Here is a 19987-nt window from a genome sequence, read left to right as displayed (position 1 = left end):
AAGCAGTGGTATCAACGCAGAGTACTATAGATTAATTATACCCGCTAATTCGTATTAATGTTTTGCTATAATATCTCTTCGTCACGTACCCAAACGATCCAGGTATCCATGGTTCCCATTTTGCACCGCCTCTCACGAATTGCTCTTCTTACAGTCGACAGATTGTCCTTCAACCAACGAATCTTCAAAGCGGAAAAGTACGGACTGACAGGAAGACCGCACAGAGGTTTCAGATGATTCTTGCTCTGATCCGGAAATTTTGCTATAATCTGGTCCATGATCGTATCGGTTCTGATATCGGACCACACTGAAACCAAACATTTTCTTACAGAATCTTTTCGGTTTATTTTTTCAGAGATCTTTCATGAAATGAAATAATTAATCCAGACATTTTCCTTAAAAAAAAAACAACATGTCCAATATATAAGACTCTTTTTAAGTCTTCTTTTCTTAGGGTAAAGATGTTTCTTTTTAATTTTTTTAATTTTTTAAATTGAATTTTTATCGCAAAACGCGAAAAAATTTATACCCACCTATAGCGTTATAAAATGGTTCACCGGTAAATGCGTCCCATACTACCGTAGTCTCTCTCTGGTTAGTGATACCCACTGTGATGATTTCATCAATCTTCATCCCCAACATATTTAATTTCTCATTTACGATGTTAATGCAATCTTTCACCGCCATAAAGATATTTTTGGGATCTTGCTCCACCCATCCCTCTTGTGGACTGATTTGTTCAATGTCTATTTGATGAGATGCAACCTCCGCAACATGCTTCGCGTTAAATACCTACAGAAAAGTAATTCTCACTTTAAGTAATGACTGTTAAAACAATGACGATTGTTTAAGATACACAATATTAAATCAAAAGAAACATAATTTCTTTATATTCTATAAAATATCTGTTATGAAAATATATAAATAAAAAAAATTATCTCAATTTAAAAAACGCTGATTAAAACAATAAAATTTTTATATGTATCCTATAATTTTTAGGAGTAATCCTAAAATATTTAGCAAATTATCTAAAAAAACAATTATTTTAAAAACAAATTCTATTCATATATACTAAAAACTATTAGACAAAATTTGATCGAAATGAGATAAAATAGTAATTAATTATATACACATCATTAACGGTTTTTAATCGGTTTTTCAACATAATTATTAAACTAAAAACTACGATATTTTTGTTTTAAAACTCTCATTCAAATTTTAAACTTGGGTAAATATGTAAAAGCATGGAAAATTATAATGCTGATAATGTTATATCGGAGAAGGCTATACTTTACGATAAATACTCTCTCACCACAAAGCGGATAGTTCGCGTGCCGACATCAATTACGCCCACAAGCGGTCCTCTTTTTCTTGTTGTGCTCGGCATCGTGTCTGAGAAAGAAAAAAGATTCTCTTCAATAAAAATGCTTAAACTGAATCCACTGATGGCAGCATAAAAAAATACATAGAAAAGGTACAATAAATAAATTTGCCATCTATTATATACATATGATAATCGTAAGATATAACTTACAAGCTAACTAAGACTTAAAAAAAATGCGCGCATTATTTATCCTGTACAGTTACATAAAACTGTGGTTACTAGGAATTTATATGGATCATAAGTGACAACCTTGTATTTATGCATTCTATATTATAAGCTTACATTGTCGTCGTATTCCTTTGTCTTTCTTTTTTATCCATTAGATTCGTGTGAAAAGATTCAGTTTGAAAGACTCGGGTACGATTCCCGATTCAGCCATTCGTGCTTCGCATATCTTTTCCAGTCCGCACATATTGTTTTCGAACAATTATTTATCTGGGAAAATGTGTAAATGCCCTACACAGATATAACAATGTCACTGCCATGGATGGATGAATGTTCATTTCGTACATGCCTCGTACCGCCTTAAATCCTCCCTTCACTTCAGTCAAAATTCGCAACATCGTGTTCCTTATTTATATATATATCGATAAAGATCGTTGAAATATACAATGAGTATTAATAGCTATCCTCGATCGCAATTTTATCATGATCGCGCGTTCGATTTTCAGATCAGAAACATATGTCCAAATATTCTTTCTCTTCATTATTCTCATCATTGCTTATATAACATCTTCGCGAATCGATAATTAATTACTTTCACCCTTCTAGAGTTCACCCTCGTATATTTCTCTCTCGCCTTACCACGTTAATAATAAGCTATAACGCGCGAAGCTGTGTCACATGGCTGAGATGCGTAAGCACGGCTCGTCTTGAATGAAGAAAGCCGGTCACATGGCGAGAATCGTGACGTCATATCGTACCAAAACGGCGCACGCCCGTGCGATTGATTGACGGGAGAATTTACACTGCTACGTGCGTCATCGCAATGTGCAAAAAAATATATTTATAAAATAATAAAAATAATATATAAGAGTAATAAGAAACTGTTGTTCGTGCGTCGTAAAATCTAATAAAACGAGCTTCTGTGTAATATATCCGCGATGACCTGCAAAGCTTATCATTTTTATAGCAAAATGTATATGACGTTTATTAAGATATCATAAATGAACCAGCTTAATCGCGCATATATATGCCTTCGATAATATGCATGTAATTTATATTATTAAACATTATATCAATTAACTTCTTTCCAGAATTTTCTGCATCGCTTGTTATAAAGTTTGTGTGTAGCTTTGCGAAATTTAAACAGATCTGATATGATACTGTACATACAATACAAATTCTCAATTAATTTTATAAAACTCTATCCAATATTTATATATTCTCTCCCTTATATAAATTTTCAAAAATATATTTTTTTCTGCACATTTATCAAATTAATTTTATATTTTCTCGTGTGTTAATTTTATATGTCTTAATGTTCGTTAGATGTTCATAATTATACATGAATATATGCATAATATACATATCTACGCAAGCTCCATCTTATCTGAAATCGGATATAAAGAAGTTTTTTTCAGTCTATTTGTCCCGTCTGCTTAATCAGTATTTTACCACGCACTTTCACGCATATTACAACGTACAGTATCCAGCTTCGTGTGATGCAAAACTCGCAGCAGGCCTAACTTTACTCAAGCTTCATTGCCTATTCACCAGCCAGCATGATTACTTATAAAACAAACCAGCTTGAAATCACGCTTCGTGGGCATTAAGCTTTTTAAGTTTCGATAATTCGAATACATCATTTTTTGATTAGAACAAACATTTATTATAGACATTTCGCGTGTATTATACGTGTACTGTATCACCTTGTATTTCTTGGCAGGACTAGGTCTGTGACCGTGAAAATATTGGCACTTGTATATACCTTCGTACTGACGATTACGTGATCTTTAAAGAAGCTCAATTTAATTTTTTACAATTATTCTCTCTATATAAACTCTCTATAGAAGAATTCTTTACGTACAAAAGTTTCCTTAATCATGTTAAGAAAGTTACATCGTCATTCTTATCGATTATCATTGCGTACCGGCCATGTCTAAAGTCCAAAATAATACACATCGTAGAATCGACTTTGTATTCTGTATCATCGCAGCAAAAGTCGCATTGCAAGTCAATTTTAGGCATTTTCCGTTTCACGATGTGCACGACGCATTATTTTTTTCTTCTTGTTTACTGAATAAATTAAACAAGAATAAATGATTTATTATATACGCATCCTTAGCCACACCGTGAAAGGCGTTTTTTTTTTTTTTTTTTTTTTTACATTACTATCGATATTATTAGATATCGCCGATTTCGCAAAATTGAATTAAGAAAAATAAAATTCTGATAACTACAAGCGAGCGATTTCTTAAACTTCTGCTTTCATGATAATCGCGACATATATTTTCATACTATCAGTGTCAATGTCAAGTTTACTCAAGTTTATGCATTTTGTCATTTATCAGAGCTCGCTATCTGAACGTTTATTAATAAATTCGATTTATCGTTATCTGTATTTAGAAAACTCACCCGTATTTTTATACGAATAGTACTTAAAAATACTCGTCTCTCTTCTCGTCTCCGACTCTTCTATCTTCAGAGGTACGTTCGAATTCTCGGAGGAGCCTTCCGGCATGCCACGCTCGCTCCTCGTATCTTCTTTCTCGTTTCCGTTCGTATCTTCTTGCTCCATGAATCGCGGATCTTCCTCCTCAGTTCTGATAACAAGAAGCGCGAAAATCGCGCGGTGCGTTTTGTGAATGATTCACCGCCGTTCCTCTTCTTTTCACTCGAGACGAGATAAGACTTCGTTTTCAGAAGAAGCTCGTTCGATAGAATGCGAGGATAATCGTCGGCGACCTGTTTGACAACAGTTCGCCTTGCCCCCCTCGCCTTTTCCTCCTCCCTCCTTTCACGCGTTAGATATCGCGTACTTTCAACTCAAATCTCGTTGACCACTCTTATAGTCACGGTCAGATCTCAAAATAAGCTGGATCTTTCGAGTTTTCTCGTCCATGTATTCGGTCAATGTTTGCTTAGGATACGCCCATTAGTCCACGTGGCAGCGAGGAAATATCGTAAAAAAAAACCCAGAAGAAAAATTTTAGATGGATTTTTCGAAAATTTATATCTGTCAGAAGATTGTCTTCGCGAGCCGTGTTTCAATAATAAATGAGATAGATCCAGAAGTAATTGACTTACGAAATCTTTATATATGCAAAACGATTCTTTAAATATATAAAATTAATATTCTCTAAACGATATAATTTCAGAAAATTCATAAGAACACCAATATCACTTTCCACTGCGTCGTAAAAAAATGTTGGGAAGGAACAAAAATTTTTTTCCAATATTTTTTTGCAAAATAGATAGTCAAATTTTCGCTTCCTCAGTCGTTCTTTAAATGACAAACAAAGCAATACCGACCCGATTTATTTTTTTTTTTTTGTGGTTTCAAACCTGGTACGCACGTGGTTTTCGAACTGAACGTGAGTACTGGATATGATGCTGAACAAAGACATCGTTATATAAAGCGAAGAAGAAGAAAGAAGGCCGCATATATGCGTTCGTAGTTCTCCCTGGGAAGCATCAGACTACCCGTAAGCATTCTCTGCCATTCATCCTTATATACGAATTGCATCGTACACGAGCACTATCGAGAAACACCACAGTGAAGAACTCATATTATTGATGCGACTTTTCAAATCCCGAAAACTCGATATTTGAATTTTATAATAAATTAAAATACCGATTATCGTAGATGACAATTATCTGGATCTATCGTACAACTTTTAATACAACTCTTGCAATTATTTAGTTAAGTAATAGCAGCCAAGTACAAAGTGACAACCGCCTAGCGGTCGGGACATCAAACTAAAGTGCATCGCGCAGCATGCACCGATGGCGTTGCATGCTCTCTTCGTGGCGCGGATATTCAAAATTACGCTTGACAGGGTCACGCGATCTTCCTCGAATAACATTACGTGTCCCTGAATAAAAATTTGTAATAATTAAAGCAACAACGAGATGTAGATCTGCGAAGAAAAAAAGCATATATTGTAAATTAAAAATTAGAAGAATATTATATACATATTTCTATTCTTCTAGCAATATATGTAATTAAAATTCGTGAAATGTAAATTCTTCTTCGTGATAGAAGCGTCTATTTGCGATGCGTTCTCGAAATTTCAGTTTTACGACACGCGATAAGGCGCGAAGCGGCGAACTTTCAAAAATATTAATCTCAACGCGATATGTATAAAATTTGTCTGAAAATTGCAGACACTTCTTATCAGTCAAAATAATGACCGAGAGAAATCTATCCATGAGCACTTTACATTTACTTTCTCGTTTTCTTTTTTCAGAAACATGAATGGTAACTCTCTTTTTTTTTTTTTTTGTTAAGAACGAGACTAGACAAGAATAGAAAATCAGTTGCGAATCTCAATTAACTATATGTTTGTAGGGAACAGCTCACGAGAATTCTTAGGATTATTCCGAGATCCGTCTCGTGATGGAATATAAAATGGAACTTTTATCTATTATAAAATCATATTCGTTACGTGTCAGGAAAAGCATAACAGGAAACTGAAATCACGCGAAGGAAATTGATAGAATAAAAGTGGAACGTGGATATATCGTACCACGTGCTCTACATATGGGATTTCGTTATGTCATTTATGTCTGCTAAATCCGCGAGGCAGGAAGCGGAGACACGAGACGTCTTGATTATGCGGAAGTGAATCTTCGCGCGAGGAAGGCGAAGGCCGGACTGGTTACTCACTCAAGCCTCGAGTCTCAAATACACTCGACTACGAAGCGCGCAGCCGGCGAACGAGCACTCTGCGTCCTGCGACATCCCCCCCCGCCTCTCCCTCCCTCGATCGATCGATATTCTTCCGGCTTTTCGTCGTAGTCCTCGACGACGAACGTATTGCAAATATCCGGATCACCCTCTTCACGGGACGGTTGTGAGACAACCGTGAGAGAGAGAGACACGTGTTTCACCGCTTTACCATGCTTCCGCGTACACTTCCCCCTCCTATCTCACGCATCAGCTGTCGTCTGCTGCACGCGCCATTATTGCGCGCGCAACCATCCGCATTTATGGTAGACGACAGTAGCCGTCACTCGACAAACTCCTTATTCTCGACACTTATTTTTCCTCTATTTTAATAGCGTAGTTTAAATGCACAGAATGAGATTTGTGTTGTTTGCACTCCCCAGAAATTCCATGTTTAAAATGAACGTATATTTCGAGCATTGAAATAGAGACAGAAAAGAGTTCGAAATGTAGAAAGTGCAAACAACACGGATATACCTATAAAAATTTTCATCGCGCTTAGCGTGTTATAAGCTGTTAGGAATACGGAAATTATATCAAAGAACTGTACTAAGAATAGTAAGAATCAACTATATGTTTCATACGTCATTTATGGCGCAACGTTCGAATTTTGACGAATGCTGTATACGGAACTGCCAAAAAAAAATTAATAACAGAGAGAATTCTTCTTTCTATTATTACTTTGTTTTAATATTTGTACTCTATTGATATTAAAAGTGAAATAATAAAAATGAAGTGTGTGTTCGTACTTGTGAAGCAAGATGTACGAGAAAGTGTTTCGCAAATTATTTTAGATTAATATGTAATATATCGATATTATATAGATAATATATATTAAATATACGTCGAATTCGCACACGCATATGCACGCGACACACACATTTTATACATATTTTACATGTTTATATGTCAACATTTAATATCAATATGGAAATAAATATAATACGTTTTCTGTGACATTTAAAATTATGCGTTGCTATAAATAAAAGGATTGTAAGCAAAAGTAGTAATACCATCATTTCGAGAATGCTGAATATTTTATATATAAACTGCGTCACATACGAATTAATTACATGAAATTAACTATCTCTATTAAATTGTGTCTCAATTATCACAGTATTTGGTATTAACATATTTCCATTTACTTAACGGATATATTTTTGAATATATTTGTTCATGACATATAAAAATGTCATTATACACTAGACACCAATTCTCTAAGAATTAATGTCTTACATATATTACATATATTTTCATATATATTTTTTTAAATTGACTAAATATAATCTATAAATAAGTTTTACATATTTAATAAATTTAAATAAATTTTAAACAGTAAATACAATATAATAAACTGAGTGTATTGAATCTTGTTTGATATCGCAAATCTTCTACACACACATATTGGACATTGATATTCTAAAATATTAAATATCAAATTTTAGATAAATATATTTTGAATACACACAGAAAAAGTGGACAATTTCCAAATAAGAAAAGCATTCATAAGACTTTTAGTTTGTTCTATAGTTCCTTTAGGTTAGTGTTCTCTTCAGATACTAGAACAAATTTGATCGTGAAAATATGTAACTGTTCATATATAAATCAAATAATCTCTAAGAAATTATGGACATTGGGACAATTTTCAATTCCAGTTTTCTAGTCTAGGTAAATTATTCAGTCAGATTTCTGTTTGCTTTAGCGACAAATGTCCTGAAAATACAATAATGTAAAATTTTCGTGAAGAAAAGTAAACTATTGTGTCTATACTTTAATAATACATTAATAACTTACTTAATTATACTAGGTAATTCCTTGTATCTACAGATATACTTGTGTCCAAGTCCATAGGATGAATCTATTTTTATCATTTGAACATAATCTGTGTTATTTCCATGACTATCTATTGCCGCTTTATAGAGCTGAAACATATATAATGCAAAAATTTTTGGCTCTCATAACAATCTGTATGCAATCATCTAAAGTTGTAGATGTAGAATATACCTTTTCTGCCAAAAAGATTGGAATTACACCATCATCTTCGGCATGTAATATCATAATAGGACACTCAATCTTTGCAATATGTTTATCAGTCTCAAATCGTAAATTATTCTTATAAAATGGCTCAACAATCAACCAATGAAACCATGGTAAATGTTTGAATAACTATGTAAAAATATAAAAAAAATCATATTAGAAACAATGCAACTTTTATAGTTGAGAAATAAACACTTAAATACCTGTGAAAATGGATGTTCTGTTAATTCATCCGCTATGTTGTTAAATGGCGCTTCCAGAAACAATGCAGCTGGTTGTACATTTTCAGTTGCCAGTAGAGCTAATACATGCGCAGAGACTCTAATGAAAAATAAATCTTTATTTTAACACAATACATAACAGATTATTTCTGAGGAATATTATATAATATTAATTATATGAAGAAAAATCGAATTTTTTTAAATCTCTTACCCAGTTCCTAAAGAGTGACCCCAAACAAAAACTGGAGCTGAACCATTAACTTTTTTCAAAACCCACTCAAGAACATATTTGCTATCCATAACTACACCCTCTTCAGAGAGTTCAACTACATCACTATCACCATAGCCTAAATTGACAGATCAAAATTAATTAGGAAATGCATTTAATGCAATACTTAAACACTTTTATTTTTAGATCATAAATCGTTCTAAAAGTAAATCCAAACTTCCAACACTTACTTCTATAATCAAAACATATGACATGATAATCCAAATCTTGGAAAAGTTTATAAAGCTCAAGTCTATGCAGACTTGCTCTATTACCGCTGTTTCCATGCATGTATAGGAATACAGGTTGCGTGGAATTATTTAAAACTGCTTCGTAAGCTTCATCTGTTGCAGGAATGGAATTATTTAATAAAGACCGTGGTAATATCTGCCTGTAAATGCACTAACTTTTAATATAACAATACGCACTATGTTATTATAATACAATGATGTAGAAAGTGATGTATCTTTTCGGATTAAAAATTTCACATAGATCTCTGTAATCACTCACCATACACCTATTTTTACTTGTTGATCAGTATGTAAATAAAAATTTCTAGCACCTTCCATTCCAACTGATTTTGGATCGGAAAACTCCACTTTAAGTGGCCATTGCACTGAAAAAGATTAAAACAAAATATTAACATATAAGATATTACATAATTTGCATCAATTTAAATCAAAATGATATAATATTATTCTGCACATATTTTTCCCTTATATATTAATTGATTTATAAAAGCTTTCAAATTATTGTAATTATATTAATTTTATATAACGCTGTTTATTATTTTTTGCTCTAGATGTATTGTATAATATACTTACTAATTATATACTTACCAAAATTTAAGAAAAGTATCTTCTTTTGAATGCTATAGGAATAATGAAAAATTACAGGCAGAAGCCCAAATATAATGAGATATATCAGTACAGATGCCTTCATGGTCCAAATTAAACATCTGTAATACAAAGTTTATATATTTACATACATACATAAATTAATATAAGTATCTAATAAGTTAGTAAAGTTTTCATCTATTATAATTTCACTATATCTAGTCATAAGTTTAGTAGTAACACTAATAGGATATATACAGCAAAAACAATTTCAAACATATAAAATCATCTAAAGTTCTTTATTACTAGTATATTATTTGTTTGCTGGTTATGAAACAAACTTTTTTGATCAATATTTCTTGGCATTTCTTCTAAGTATAATTAGTTATTTAAAATAAACCCGCTTTTCTTGGTAAATAAATTTCAAGCAAAGCAAATATATATGATAAAAGAGTATATACTTTTCAAATAATTTCAAGCTGTCTTCAACTATGAATATAATAATATAATAAATAAATATAATAAATTACTAAATAATAATTTATTAATTTATTAATATATAATATAATATAATAAATTATTTATATAAATGGTATTATTACAGAAATATATAAAGATGATTGCAAAGAGTATTGCAAATAATAATCTCATACAGAAAAAGATGATTTCAAACTGATTGAAGGATTTTGAAAGAACTTTGGATGATTCTTGAGTAACTCATTTATAATAATTACTGATTTTTAGTCATTGCACACTCAAACACTTCCTAGCATTTTAATAAAGAAACAAAATAACAGCAATTCTAGAAGTTTCACAACAACTGAGAATAGCAACAACAAGAAACTAATGAGATAGCTGCATGCAGTAGTTATATAGGAAGTGAACACATATATAGAAATGCATACACATATTAAATGTAAGAGATAATACGCGTATTAAGATAGAAACGAAATATGAAATAAATTTTAAATAGCAAATTATATATGCGAAAAATATCACATATTGATATTGTACCTTATTATATTCATCGGTTCATCAGATTATTTTTACATTCCTATTCATTCATAATTTGATACATAAAGATATGTACACACTCAATCCATAAAATAAATATACAGAACACAATCACATATATACTTCTTGATGTTTATGACATAAAGCTGTTTATAAAAAATCTGACTATATTTTTTTTATTACACTACTTTATGATATCTCTTATACATATATATATATATATGAATAGATAACATAAAGTAAGTTGCATATAACTGGTAATAAAGCATATATGAAAGTATGAATATATGAATACTTATATTTTATTATTTATTCTTATCAAAAAACAAATTTATACTTTAAAACGAAATGGGGAAAAGGCTAAGGAAATTTATACTTTATAGTATTATCGTTATATTTTGTACACCATTATTTGAATTTAATTTTGATCTATTTTAATTTGTGTAAAAATCTTTGTATATGTATAAAAATTTGTCTAAATTATAGATTTATTAAAATTGATTAAATCTACACATTGCATTTTATGTAAATCTCTTTACAAATAGTTAAAATACTTACAAACAATCATCCGAACAAAGAAACTTTCTCAAAATATTTCCTTATCTGTTGTGAGAAGAAGCAAGAAAGAGAGAGAGGAAGAGAGAGAAATTAGAGTATTACAACATGGAATGTGCTATGTATAATTATACTCTATCTAGTCAAGTCACTCTCTCTTTCTTTGATGAATGTATTTTCTGCAATTCTACATACCCCCACTCTTATTACACAACAACCGATAACAAAAACAGTAGAGTCTAAAGTCCTTATCCTACTGCTCTTAAATAAAAACACTTCTGACAAAGCTTTTTTTTTTAAAGGATAAATTAACATTGACTCACTGTGACTCACAAGAATAATGTACAATATATCACAGTGTATTACGATAAATTTTAGACAATTGCATTGAAGATTAGAGTTTACATAAATTTTATCCAACGCACAAAGATATACATCTCACATTATGTCGTTTAAATAAGCTTGCAAACTATATATTATTACATGTATAGTGACATCAATAAATATAAAAATATAAATAAATACAAAGTTAAATAAAAATATATATATATAAATAAAAATTAATATAAAGATCTTCACAGTTATATAACAATATAACTTACATTCCTGTATACCATATCTCAAGGATGGCGAATGGCACTATCGCTGCTAATAGTAGATAACTCGACATCATAATTGTTAGTGATTACTGGTCGTATTTATAGTATTTTCTTGTCGCAAATCCTCTTTCTTTGATCAAATTTAATTCCAGAGACTTGTTGTAAGAAATAATTTCTCTATCATTATTAAATTAAATATAGATATATAAGATAATTAAAATAATATAATGAAAGAGTATAATAGTATTTGTATATTTTATATATATATTGAATAATCCCTTTTATAAGTAAATAATATTTCCGATAAAAATTTTTAACTTGAATACTTCATTTCAATCTCTTCCACATGCTCTCTATATATATAATATATCCAATATTTCCATATAACAGAATGATTTGATACATAAATGTTTACAAATAATGGTCCTGTGATATGTGATATAGAAATGATATAGAAATAATATAAAATAAATATCTATCAATTTTTTTATAAAATAGAAATATATTTTTTTCTATTATATATATATATTTTATTCACACTTTCGTATATCTAAAAAAATTCACATTCCTTAAATTTTAAAACTGACAAAATTATCTTACAAATTGCACACACGACACACTATTCTACTTATTATTAGAAAAAGATTTTTCTTTGCTATTTTCTCTCACACGACATATACGCGTAACACTTCCTATGTGAAATATTAGTGTCTAAGGCACGTGAAAGTGACAGCGTAAGTATAGACGTATATATAGATTAGTAAACTAGGGCTATAACGTGTTTAGTTCCTTAGACCAAAACCAATGTCTGTGTAATAGTAGTAACGTTACGTATCGATCGAGAACGTATTTCGTCTTTCTTCTTCTGGAAAGGAGAAGACGGGAAAAAGAATTCGTATGCAAAAATCGCCTAAAACATGCAGGTTTAATGAAGCGATCGAATACCTTTTGACAAAACGTTTCTTCGGTAGCCAATATACCATATTATTATTACGCGATCCGGAATCGAAAATAATATTAATCACGAAACAAAACGGACACCTATATTCTGAGGGGGAATATGATATTTATATAATTAACACTTTGAGCTATACGAACAAAACATTTACGCAACAATCGCGAGGGAAAACATTTTCGAATCTTCTCTGATGTAGTATGTTTCGCGCTATATATATATATATATATATATATTGCGTTGTGTTTAATGAAATTTTGCAATTCGTAAATCCTAAAAGATGAATGCACACACCTTTATTAATATACTGTTTCATTAAATACTGATTAATATTGAACTAAAACTATCGAGGAACGCGGATCAACTGACATTCCAGTCGCAGACCTCGATGATCCTCGAAGTTGGCCTCAAAGTAAAAGTGTACGCAGCTGACAGAAGGGAAAGGTGGGAGAAGTTACAACACAACAGAATCTCCTGCACTCTTTATACTTTTGCTTTCCTTCTCCTTTTTCGCATCGAGAGGTCTCTGTTACACAAGAGAAATATGTTACACAACTCGCGTTTAAAATGCAAAAGATATATAAAGAAAAAGATTGTATCTAAAAAGAAGTATTACATAATCGGTCAAATAAACATACATTTCGTATCTTTTGTATGTACCCCCAACCGGTTCTTTTATCGGAAGCATCAAAAAGTGAATCTGGCCATTTAGTTCCGCTGACTCTGATATGGATCTAGTTGACGCTACCAGCTGGAAAAAGTGTCTTATGAAAACCGGCGGCGTGACCTCTCTTAAGCCCGTATCGGACTACGTATTGAAAATTTGAAATTTGACCAATCAGGATAAAAGAAACTAAAATTTGCTTGTCCCGATTGGTCAAATTTCAATCTCAATGCATAGTCTGTGATACGGGCTTAACGCTAGGAAAAGTTTAACGCGACCGGTCGGTATCACGCGTGTGTTGATTTGATAAGAAATCATTTTTAGATTAGGTTAAAACTGTTTTGCGTCAAAATTCTACGTGTGTAGAGTTGATTATATATCCGCATTATTTACAAAGGTATGTAAAATTATCGCTGATAATTACTCATCTCTCTTTTATTCGCTATCATTGAAATTTACGATAAACGTCATGATGTGTATAAATATGATTTGTAGATTTAAACTATTTCTTATAAGTGTCTTTACATTAAATAATATTTTTATGTATTAATAGATGAGCCGGAAGGAAGCATTATCTCAATTTATACAACAAATTCATGGACGGCCTGTTGTCGTAAAATTGAACAGTGGTGTTGATTACAGAGGTAAATGCTTTTTTTTTCTATTTTAGCGCAGTATTAATATTTATCTAATTATTATCTTTACTTTTAGAATAAAAATATTTCTTTTTTCAATTTAATTTGTATCTGTTTTTATAAATCTTGAAATTTTCTTTTGAAGCTCTGGATATTCTAAAATAAGTATTCTATTTACAGGTGTGTTAGCTTGTATAGATGGTTATATGAACATAGCGCTTGAACAGACAGAGGAATATGTCAATGGACAATTGAAAGACAAATATGGAGATGCGTTTATACGAGGGAACAATGTGTTATATATTAGCACACAAAAGCGTAGAAATTAATTATATGATATAAGCAAATATAAATTTCAATAAAAATTAAATTTTTATTTATTATTTGAAATTTATCTATTCATAAACATTTCTAACGGCTACATTTTGACTTATTTCTACAATTATTAATAAAGATAAAGCAATAATTTTTGTTATATAATAAATACTTCTAAATGATATTTTAGTCTTATATGTGTATATGATGTAACAAAAATTTTATATTACTACATATTGTACTTTACTTAAACATGGTCGGTTATTGGCTTTTCATTCAATAATATTTCCTCTGACTTACTAGCAGTTGCTTCATTTGCATTCTCATTGATTTGTGAATGCGTACTATCAACCTGAGACGCATCGGTCCAATCATAAATTGTAGGATTATTGTTTTCATTTAGAGTTTCTATGTTTGTGCTTTCGATTAATTTTGCTCTCTTGGATTCTCCTGCTTCGCATTCTTTCTGTCTCTGGAGTCTTCTTTGAATAGCCAGTTGCTTATTTCTTTCGATTATTTCTTTTATCTCATCGCTCAATTCATTCTTGGCAGTGCTTGCGCATTGTATTTGTGAATTTGATATATTATTGGATTGCATCAAAAGTTCATCAAAAGCATCCTCGTTAGAAGTGCTTGGAACTGCAGTAGGCATAGAAGTTTCAGCTTGCTTTTGTTTTTGTATTTGTTCCGTTATCAATAAATCGAAGTCGTCCAAAGGTGCACTCTTTTGTTGATCCTCTTCGTTATCCATATTATCATGGATAATTAAATCATCATCTGGAGTGAGCATATCCAATCGATATCTTTTCATAAATACTTGTAGATCCTTCTTTATCCCAAGTTGCTCGACTCTTGTAAGAAAATCATCAAAATGATACTTTGGAAATAATCGATAGGACCAATGTTCCAATCTTTTCATAATCCTGTCGAGATCAGTTTTCTCATATCCTTTGCCATAGAATTTGAAACCCTCAAAATACTTTTCAATGGTGCGAATACCATTGGGGCCTTTCAGTCGTTCTGTGTTTAGTTTGGGTATAGGATTTCTAATTGTATGAGTTTTAGATTTTGATGGGTCAATTTTTCGCGAAGTTTCTCCTTCATTATCGGAAGTTGCTTCTCCTGCTACTTCAAGGCTACGATGCTGCTCATCATCAGACTCATTATTTTCATAATACTCCACAATATCATCATCACCTCCATAATCAGGAATATCCGTCATAATAGTATAAAGTATCCTTCAATTAAATTTAACCACTTATGCAGATTCCTAAAAAGATATATAATCATTAAATACAAGTGATTATAATCACATTATTACATGTACAAAATTATCAAGAATTCTAAACTTATAATAGAGAACACATTTTACAAATAATTAACTTTGAACGAAGTCTGACAATTTTCTCTTTTATCTCAACGAAATGGATGCAAAAGGCGTCTTCTTTTTTCAATATAAGGGGGAATGTTTTATATATAAAATTTTCTATTAAATATCTAAAAACAAGATGGATTTCAAAATTCTTCGATATACAAAGCGTCGAAATACACATATAGGTTAAGTTTATCTTGCGTACCGGTCGTCTTAAAAGTCACTATCGTCGTGCGATTCGCAATTTCCTCTCTCGTCCTCCATAAACTTATCGAACTGCCCGTCTGATCTTTTCATACGCTCCAAAACCGATACGAGCAGCTTCTTATTCAGTCGATCAGTCTGCGTTATTTCACGCACAACGGATTCGTTCTTCGGTTCGTCCGGCGATCGTTCATTCTGCAATTTCCTTAACACGTTGTTATTGTCTTGCTCCATCGGAGTTCCTGGCATCTTTCGTTATCGCGTTTAAAGAATAATTTGACGAATATATATTCAACGATATTCTCACGCGTTTATGGGTCGAATATAAAATATATTCTAATAAAGAGAGAGAGAGAGAGTCTCTCCCTTCGTCATAGAAAATAATATCAGTATAAATACGTGTAAATAAAATGTCATGTAAATCGATATCAGCTGGAGCGATAAATGATATCGATTATTCGACTAATCGATAAATTTTATTCGACGCTTATTTCATGTATTATCGCGTGGGTGTATTTTTCATATTATTTAAATCGAAGCTTGCCCTATATCTTTTGCAGTAAAAAAATTTGAACAAATAAAATTTGAAATTGTATCTTATATGTAAGTAAATTTGTTTGCTATACATTGACAACGTGGATTAAGTGGAATTTAACAAGCAATCCTAATTTATTCTACTCTCTTTTTATAACCTATATAGTATAAACAAAAAAGTAAATAATATTATTACAAAACTTAAATTTCTATTTAGATTTCTGCTCGAATCCTGCCAGTATCATTGAATGTGACAGATCAATTTCGCTGATGAAATTTCGCAGCAAAATTGTCAAATCTACTCTCGACAACTTCGATTATATTTTTTACTTTTATTTTCTTATTTTCCAGCACATTCAAGATATCGGAATACAATTTTATTAATGCATAATAATGTAAGACGATTCGTAAGCTTCGAAGCTATAAGATCGATATTTGGATGAGGAGATATGACTTATTGTTCGCATAAATAAAAACCGCACGTGACTGGAAGTATATTACTCGAATCAGAGATTTTCACGACGACGAGAACACATGTAACGCGAAAAACGGTAAGTGTGCCAAGAGGTTGATTTATCGATGCCAAATTCAAAAATTAATAAAGCAGCGATCTGAAATGATTCAAAACTTGTCGAGAGCGTAAATATCTCAATCACATACGAATGCCGTCCAAGACCGAGTGTTCGCTTGTTTATAATAAAATTGAGTCATCCATATTAAATGGTTCTTCAAATTGCCGATTTATCCGATCACTCACTATAATGCTCATATAAATTTAATGTTAAATGTAAATTAATTATACTTCTGTGGCTTTCAAATAGTAAATTGTCCAAATAATTACCCAATCAATCATGTAACTATGATATTTGCCAATTTTAATGTATTTTTCAATCAGACTTAACTTAAATGCTTGCAGAAAAAATTTATTTATCAAATAAAACTCAAGATTAAAGGACTATATGGAAAATAAGACTAGCGTAACTTCGCAAATAAAGCGGTTCTGTTCTGTCTACGTCGCATATATTTGTGACCGCACATTCTGATGAAATCTTAGCGGCTAAATATATCAAAATGCACTAAATTAGATTGTTTTCAAAGCAGATAAACAAATTGTGTTTTTGTTTCGAAGAACGAATAATACTCACGAAGTATTTACATTCTATTGGTTGGCGAACAAGCGAATGTTAAGCTGTGTATATATCCTGTACGTATAGTAGATTATAATTTCTAGTAGTAGCTATTTGTAACACATCCTCAAAATATTGAAATGATAAAAAAATGAAAGAATTATATTCATCAATTAATTTTAAGCTAACTTTAATAGATTTTTAACTCTTGAGGCTTCATTACAAAGATATGCAAAATGTGAACATTTTTGCTGAGGAAATATTTAAGAGCTCGAATCGGCGAAAGAAAAGGCTATCGCAAAATTATATGGTCAAAATGCATAACTCTAAATTGATTATCATATAATGGACTTTGGTGATGTTTCGTGCGTAAAATTAATTAAGCATCAGCAATGATGATGATAAGCGTTTATAAGCAACGAAATATATAAACATAGAAATATAAAAAAAATAACGGTTGTTTATTGTTTTCATGTAGAGCCACTGTCCGCGCAGAGATTCTTTGCTGGCAAGTGTCCATGCGCTCTTTTATGTCTCATCGCTCATTTCGATCCTGTCAAAATGTTCGGAAATCTACCTGGCACATGTTCGCGAAAATACATGAGATGTGTATCTTACTGCATTTGATGTTTTTTTTTTTTTAAACTGTACGCGATATTAAATATAATTTTTCCAATATTAATACAAATACCAACGATATCTAAAAAATATATTGCCTCAGTTTTAATGTCTTGCAATATTAATTAATCGGTTAATTTTAACTGATTAAAAAGGAATACAGAATGAACGTTACGAGACATACGTTTATCAATATCTAATTTAATGGAGATATTTCTTCAGACGGAAATAGAGAGAAATTGCGAATTATAGGAGGTCAATATAGAGATCTTTCCTTTTTGACACTGATTGTAAGATTGGTTAATTAATTTCAAACATATTTACATTAACTCGCATTTGTAAGTATGCATCATAAGAATACAACTAAACAAATGAGATTTTGTCGAGATTTGATATGAGAAGTAAAAGAATGTGTTATATAAAACGTGGAACGTGCTTCCGGATTAAAATCAATTTTCTTTTTCTTATTCTCACTTTAAAACAAATCGTCAAATATTCGACCGAATGTGTTATTGCAATATTATATATTATTATGGCGTAATACATCAGCTGTCCCGTTGACGAATATTCGTTGAACTAAAATTCTATGCCGGAGAACCTTGTGTATATATATTGTATACTTTTGCAATAATGTGTAATATCACAAGAACGCAGAATTATTATTGTAAGATGAAATAACGTTCTTTCGAAAGAAAAGTAACATCCTAATTTAAAAAATTACAATATATAATTTTATATCTTGTACAATATATATATATATATATATATATATATATATATATATATATATATGTATATAATGTTACATCCTCTGATTATAGGAAAATCGTAGTTTTTGTTTTTGCAAGAAAGAAATTAAACATAGGGTGATTATTTTTTGATTGAATTATCCATCGCTTTCGCTTCTATTGTTGTGAAGGTTTTTGTCCCGATTCCAAATGGCGAGTCTGACATCGATTTATCCTACGTTTTACTGTCGCTTACTCTAACCGCAGGATTTTCATTCTCTATTTTCGTACCACTGCAGTACATCGCTACGTTCTCTCGCAGGAGAGAACGGTCGTAATCATACAATATAAGCGATCTAATAAAAACTCGTTAGAATACCGCGTTTTCATATTACATATTTACAAAAATCTATAGAAATAATTTTTTTATTATAAATTATTGTCTGCTTCTCTGTTTTTATTATATAAGTCACACTTTTTACGCAAATAATTTTACAAATCGTTATCTAAATCTGTAATCACGCCTTCAACAAATTTTTGCATTATTTTTCACTAATTTTGTACAATTAATTATACTCGTAATAATTATTAGTTTTGTGTGAATAATTTTTCAAAAAGAAATGTTTATAAATTTTGAATCTTTGCGAATCTTTGAATTTTGCATCGAAGTTCTTTGATTGATCTACCTTGGCTTAGGATACAACATATTATGAATAAACAGATACTTAATTAAATCTAATCGTATTAATCGTATAGTGTGACACTTCCCCTAATATTTCCTACTTTCCGTTGAAAATGCAAAACATTTTGTTTTAGATTTATTTTTTAAATGTTTTTCTCTAAGCTCGAAACTTCGAGCTACTTTCTCCTTGTAAGTTTTGAGCTATCTTTCAAGGAATGTAATCTAAAAATTATATTTCTCATAACTTTTTTTCAGTTCGAAAGAGAGAGAGAGAGAGAGAGAAACAAGAGTGACCGCATATGATCACAGGAATAAAAATAATTTAATTGGAATAATGGCCAGATCTCG

At 31.0% G+C, this 19987-nt stretch overlaps 4 protein-coding genes and 1 long non-coding RNA gene across 12 annotated transcripts; 2 read left to right on the top strand and 3 right to left on the bottom strand.

The window, feature by feature from the left end:
* Positions 1–65: 65 nt before the first annotated feature.
* LOC138943428 (glycerol kinase) lies at positions 66–5050 on the bottom strand. The gene is made up of 4 exons (XM_070314281.1): positions 3962–5050; positions 1313–1392; positions 534–792; positions 66–307 (listed from the first exon to the last, which is right to left on the bottom strand). The coding sequence occupies exons 1-4, from the start codon at positions 4122–4124 to the stop codon at positions 66–68; spliced, it is 744 nt and encodes a 247-aa protein (XP_070170382.1). The 5' UTR covers positions 4125–5050.
* Positions 5051–7353: 2303 nt separating this feature from the next.
* Positions 7354–13504, bottom strand: LOC138943310 (lysophosphatidylserine lipase ABHD12). Of its 8 annotated transcripts, none has more exons than XM_070314029.1 (11): positions 13399–13504; positions 13055–13286; positions 12751–12853; positions 9641–9759; positions 9312–9417; positions 8993–9192; positions 8745–8880; positions 8516–8633; positions 8280–8441; positions 8070–8197; positions 7354–7988 (listed from the first exon to the last, which is right to left on the bottom strand). In XM_070314029.1, exons 2-11 carry the CDS (start codon positions 13074–13076, stop codon positions 7949–7951), a joined length of 1134 nt encoding a protein of 377 aa, XP_070170130.1. In that variant the 5' UTR covers positions 13077–13286; positions 13399–13504; the 3' UTR covers positions 7354–7948. The 8 variants fall into 8 exon arrangements, with proteins under 8 accessions (XP_070170130.1, XP_070170131.1, XP_070170132.1 ...); XM_070314030.1 differs by having other exon boundaries at positions 13377–13449; XM_070314031.1 differs by lacking the exon at positions 12751–12853 and adding an exon at positions 11809–11982 and having other exon boundaries at positions 7356–7988; positions 13399–13503.
* Positions 13505–13695: 191 nt separating this feature from the next.
* Positions 13696–14542, top strand: LOC138943313 (U6 snRNA-associated Sm-like protein LSm6). Its single transcript, XM_070314038.1, has 3 exons — positions 13696–13821; positions 13978–14068; positions 14240–14542. The coding sequence occupies exons 2-3, from the start codon at positions 13978–13980 to the stop codon at positions 14386–14388; spliced, it is 240 nt and encodes a 79-aa protein (XP_070170139.1). The 5' UTR covers positions 13696–13821; the 3' UTR covers positions 14389–14542.
* On the bottom strand, positions 14453–15640 carry LOC138943312 (protein TIPIN homolog). Its single transcript, XM_070314037.1, has one exon. It carries the CDS (start codon positions 15594–15596, stop codon positions 14622–14624), a length of 975 nt encoding a protein of 324 aa, XP_070170138.1. The 5' UTR covers positions 15597–15640; the 3' UTR covers positions 14453–14621.
* Positions 15641–16383: 743 nt separating this feature from the next.
* On the top strand, positions 16384–17606 carry LOC138943390 (uncharacterized). Its single transcript, XR_011448468.1, has 3 exons — positions 16384–16553; positions 16836–17035; positions 17401–17606. It is a non-coding gene; the product is annotated as an uncharacterized lncRNA (long non-coding RNA).
* The last annotated feature ends 2381 nt before the right edge of the window (positions 17607–19987 follow it).

Source organism: Polyergus mexicanus, unplaced genomic scaffold (assembly GCF_030449975.1).
Source record: "Polyergus mexicanus isolate NDT 795.1 unplaced genomic scaffold, iyPolMexi1.0 SCAF_26, whole genome shotgun sequence".
NCBI classification, from domain to species: Eukaryota; Metazoa; Arthropoda; class Insecta; order Hymenoptera; family Formicidae; genus Polyergus; species Polyergus mexicanus.
This window is presented reverse-complemented; position numbering and strand designations above follow the sequence as displayed.

Excerpts from the sequence above, each read along its gene's own strand:
- LOC138943428 (XM_070314281.1), bottom strand. The coding sequence starts at position 4,124 with ATGGAGCAAGAAGATACGAACGGAAACGAGAAAGAAGATACGAGGAGC. Across the intron at positions 1,393-3,961 it reads CTATTCGTATAAAAATACGG|ACACGATGCCGAGCACAACA; the intron begins GTGAGTTTTCTA and ends TTTCTTTCTCAG. Across the intron at positions 308-533 it reads ACCATTTTATAACGCTATAG|TGTGGTCCGATATCAGAACC; the intron begins GTGGGTATAAAT and ends GTTTGGTTTCAG.
- LOC138943312 (XM_070314037.1), bottom strand. The coding sequence starts at position 15,596 with ATGACGGATATTCCTGATTATGGAGGTGATGATGATATTGTGGAGTAT.
- LOC138943310 (XM_070314029.1), bottom strand. The coding sequence starts at position 13,076 with ATGAAACAGTATATTAATAAAG. Across the intron at positions 12,854-13,054 it reads GAAACAGTATATTAATAAAG|AATATAGGTGTCCGTTTTGT; the intron begins GTGTGTGCATTC and ends ATTCCCCCTCAG. Across the intron at positions 8,198-8,279 it reads CAATCTTTTTGGCAGAAAAG|CTCTATAAAGCGGCAATAGA; the intron begins GTATATTCTACA and ends TATATGTTTCAG.
- LOC138943313 (XM_070314038.1), top strand. The coding sequence starts at position 13,978 with ATGAGCCGGAAGGAAGCATTATCTCAATTTATACAACAAATTCATGGA. Across the intron at positions 14,069-14,239 it reads CAGTGGTGTTGATTACAGAG|GTGTGTTAGCTTGTATAGAT; the intron begins GTAAATGCTTTT and ends TTCTATTTACAG.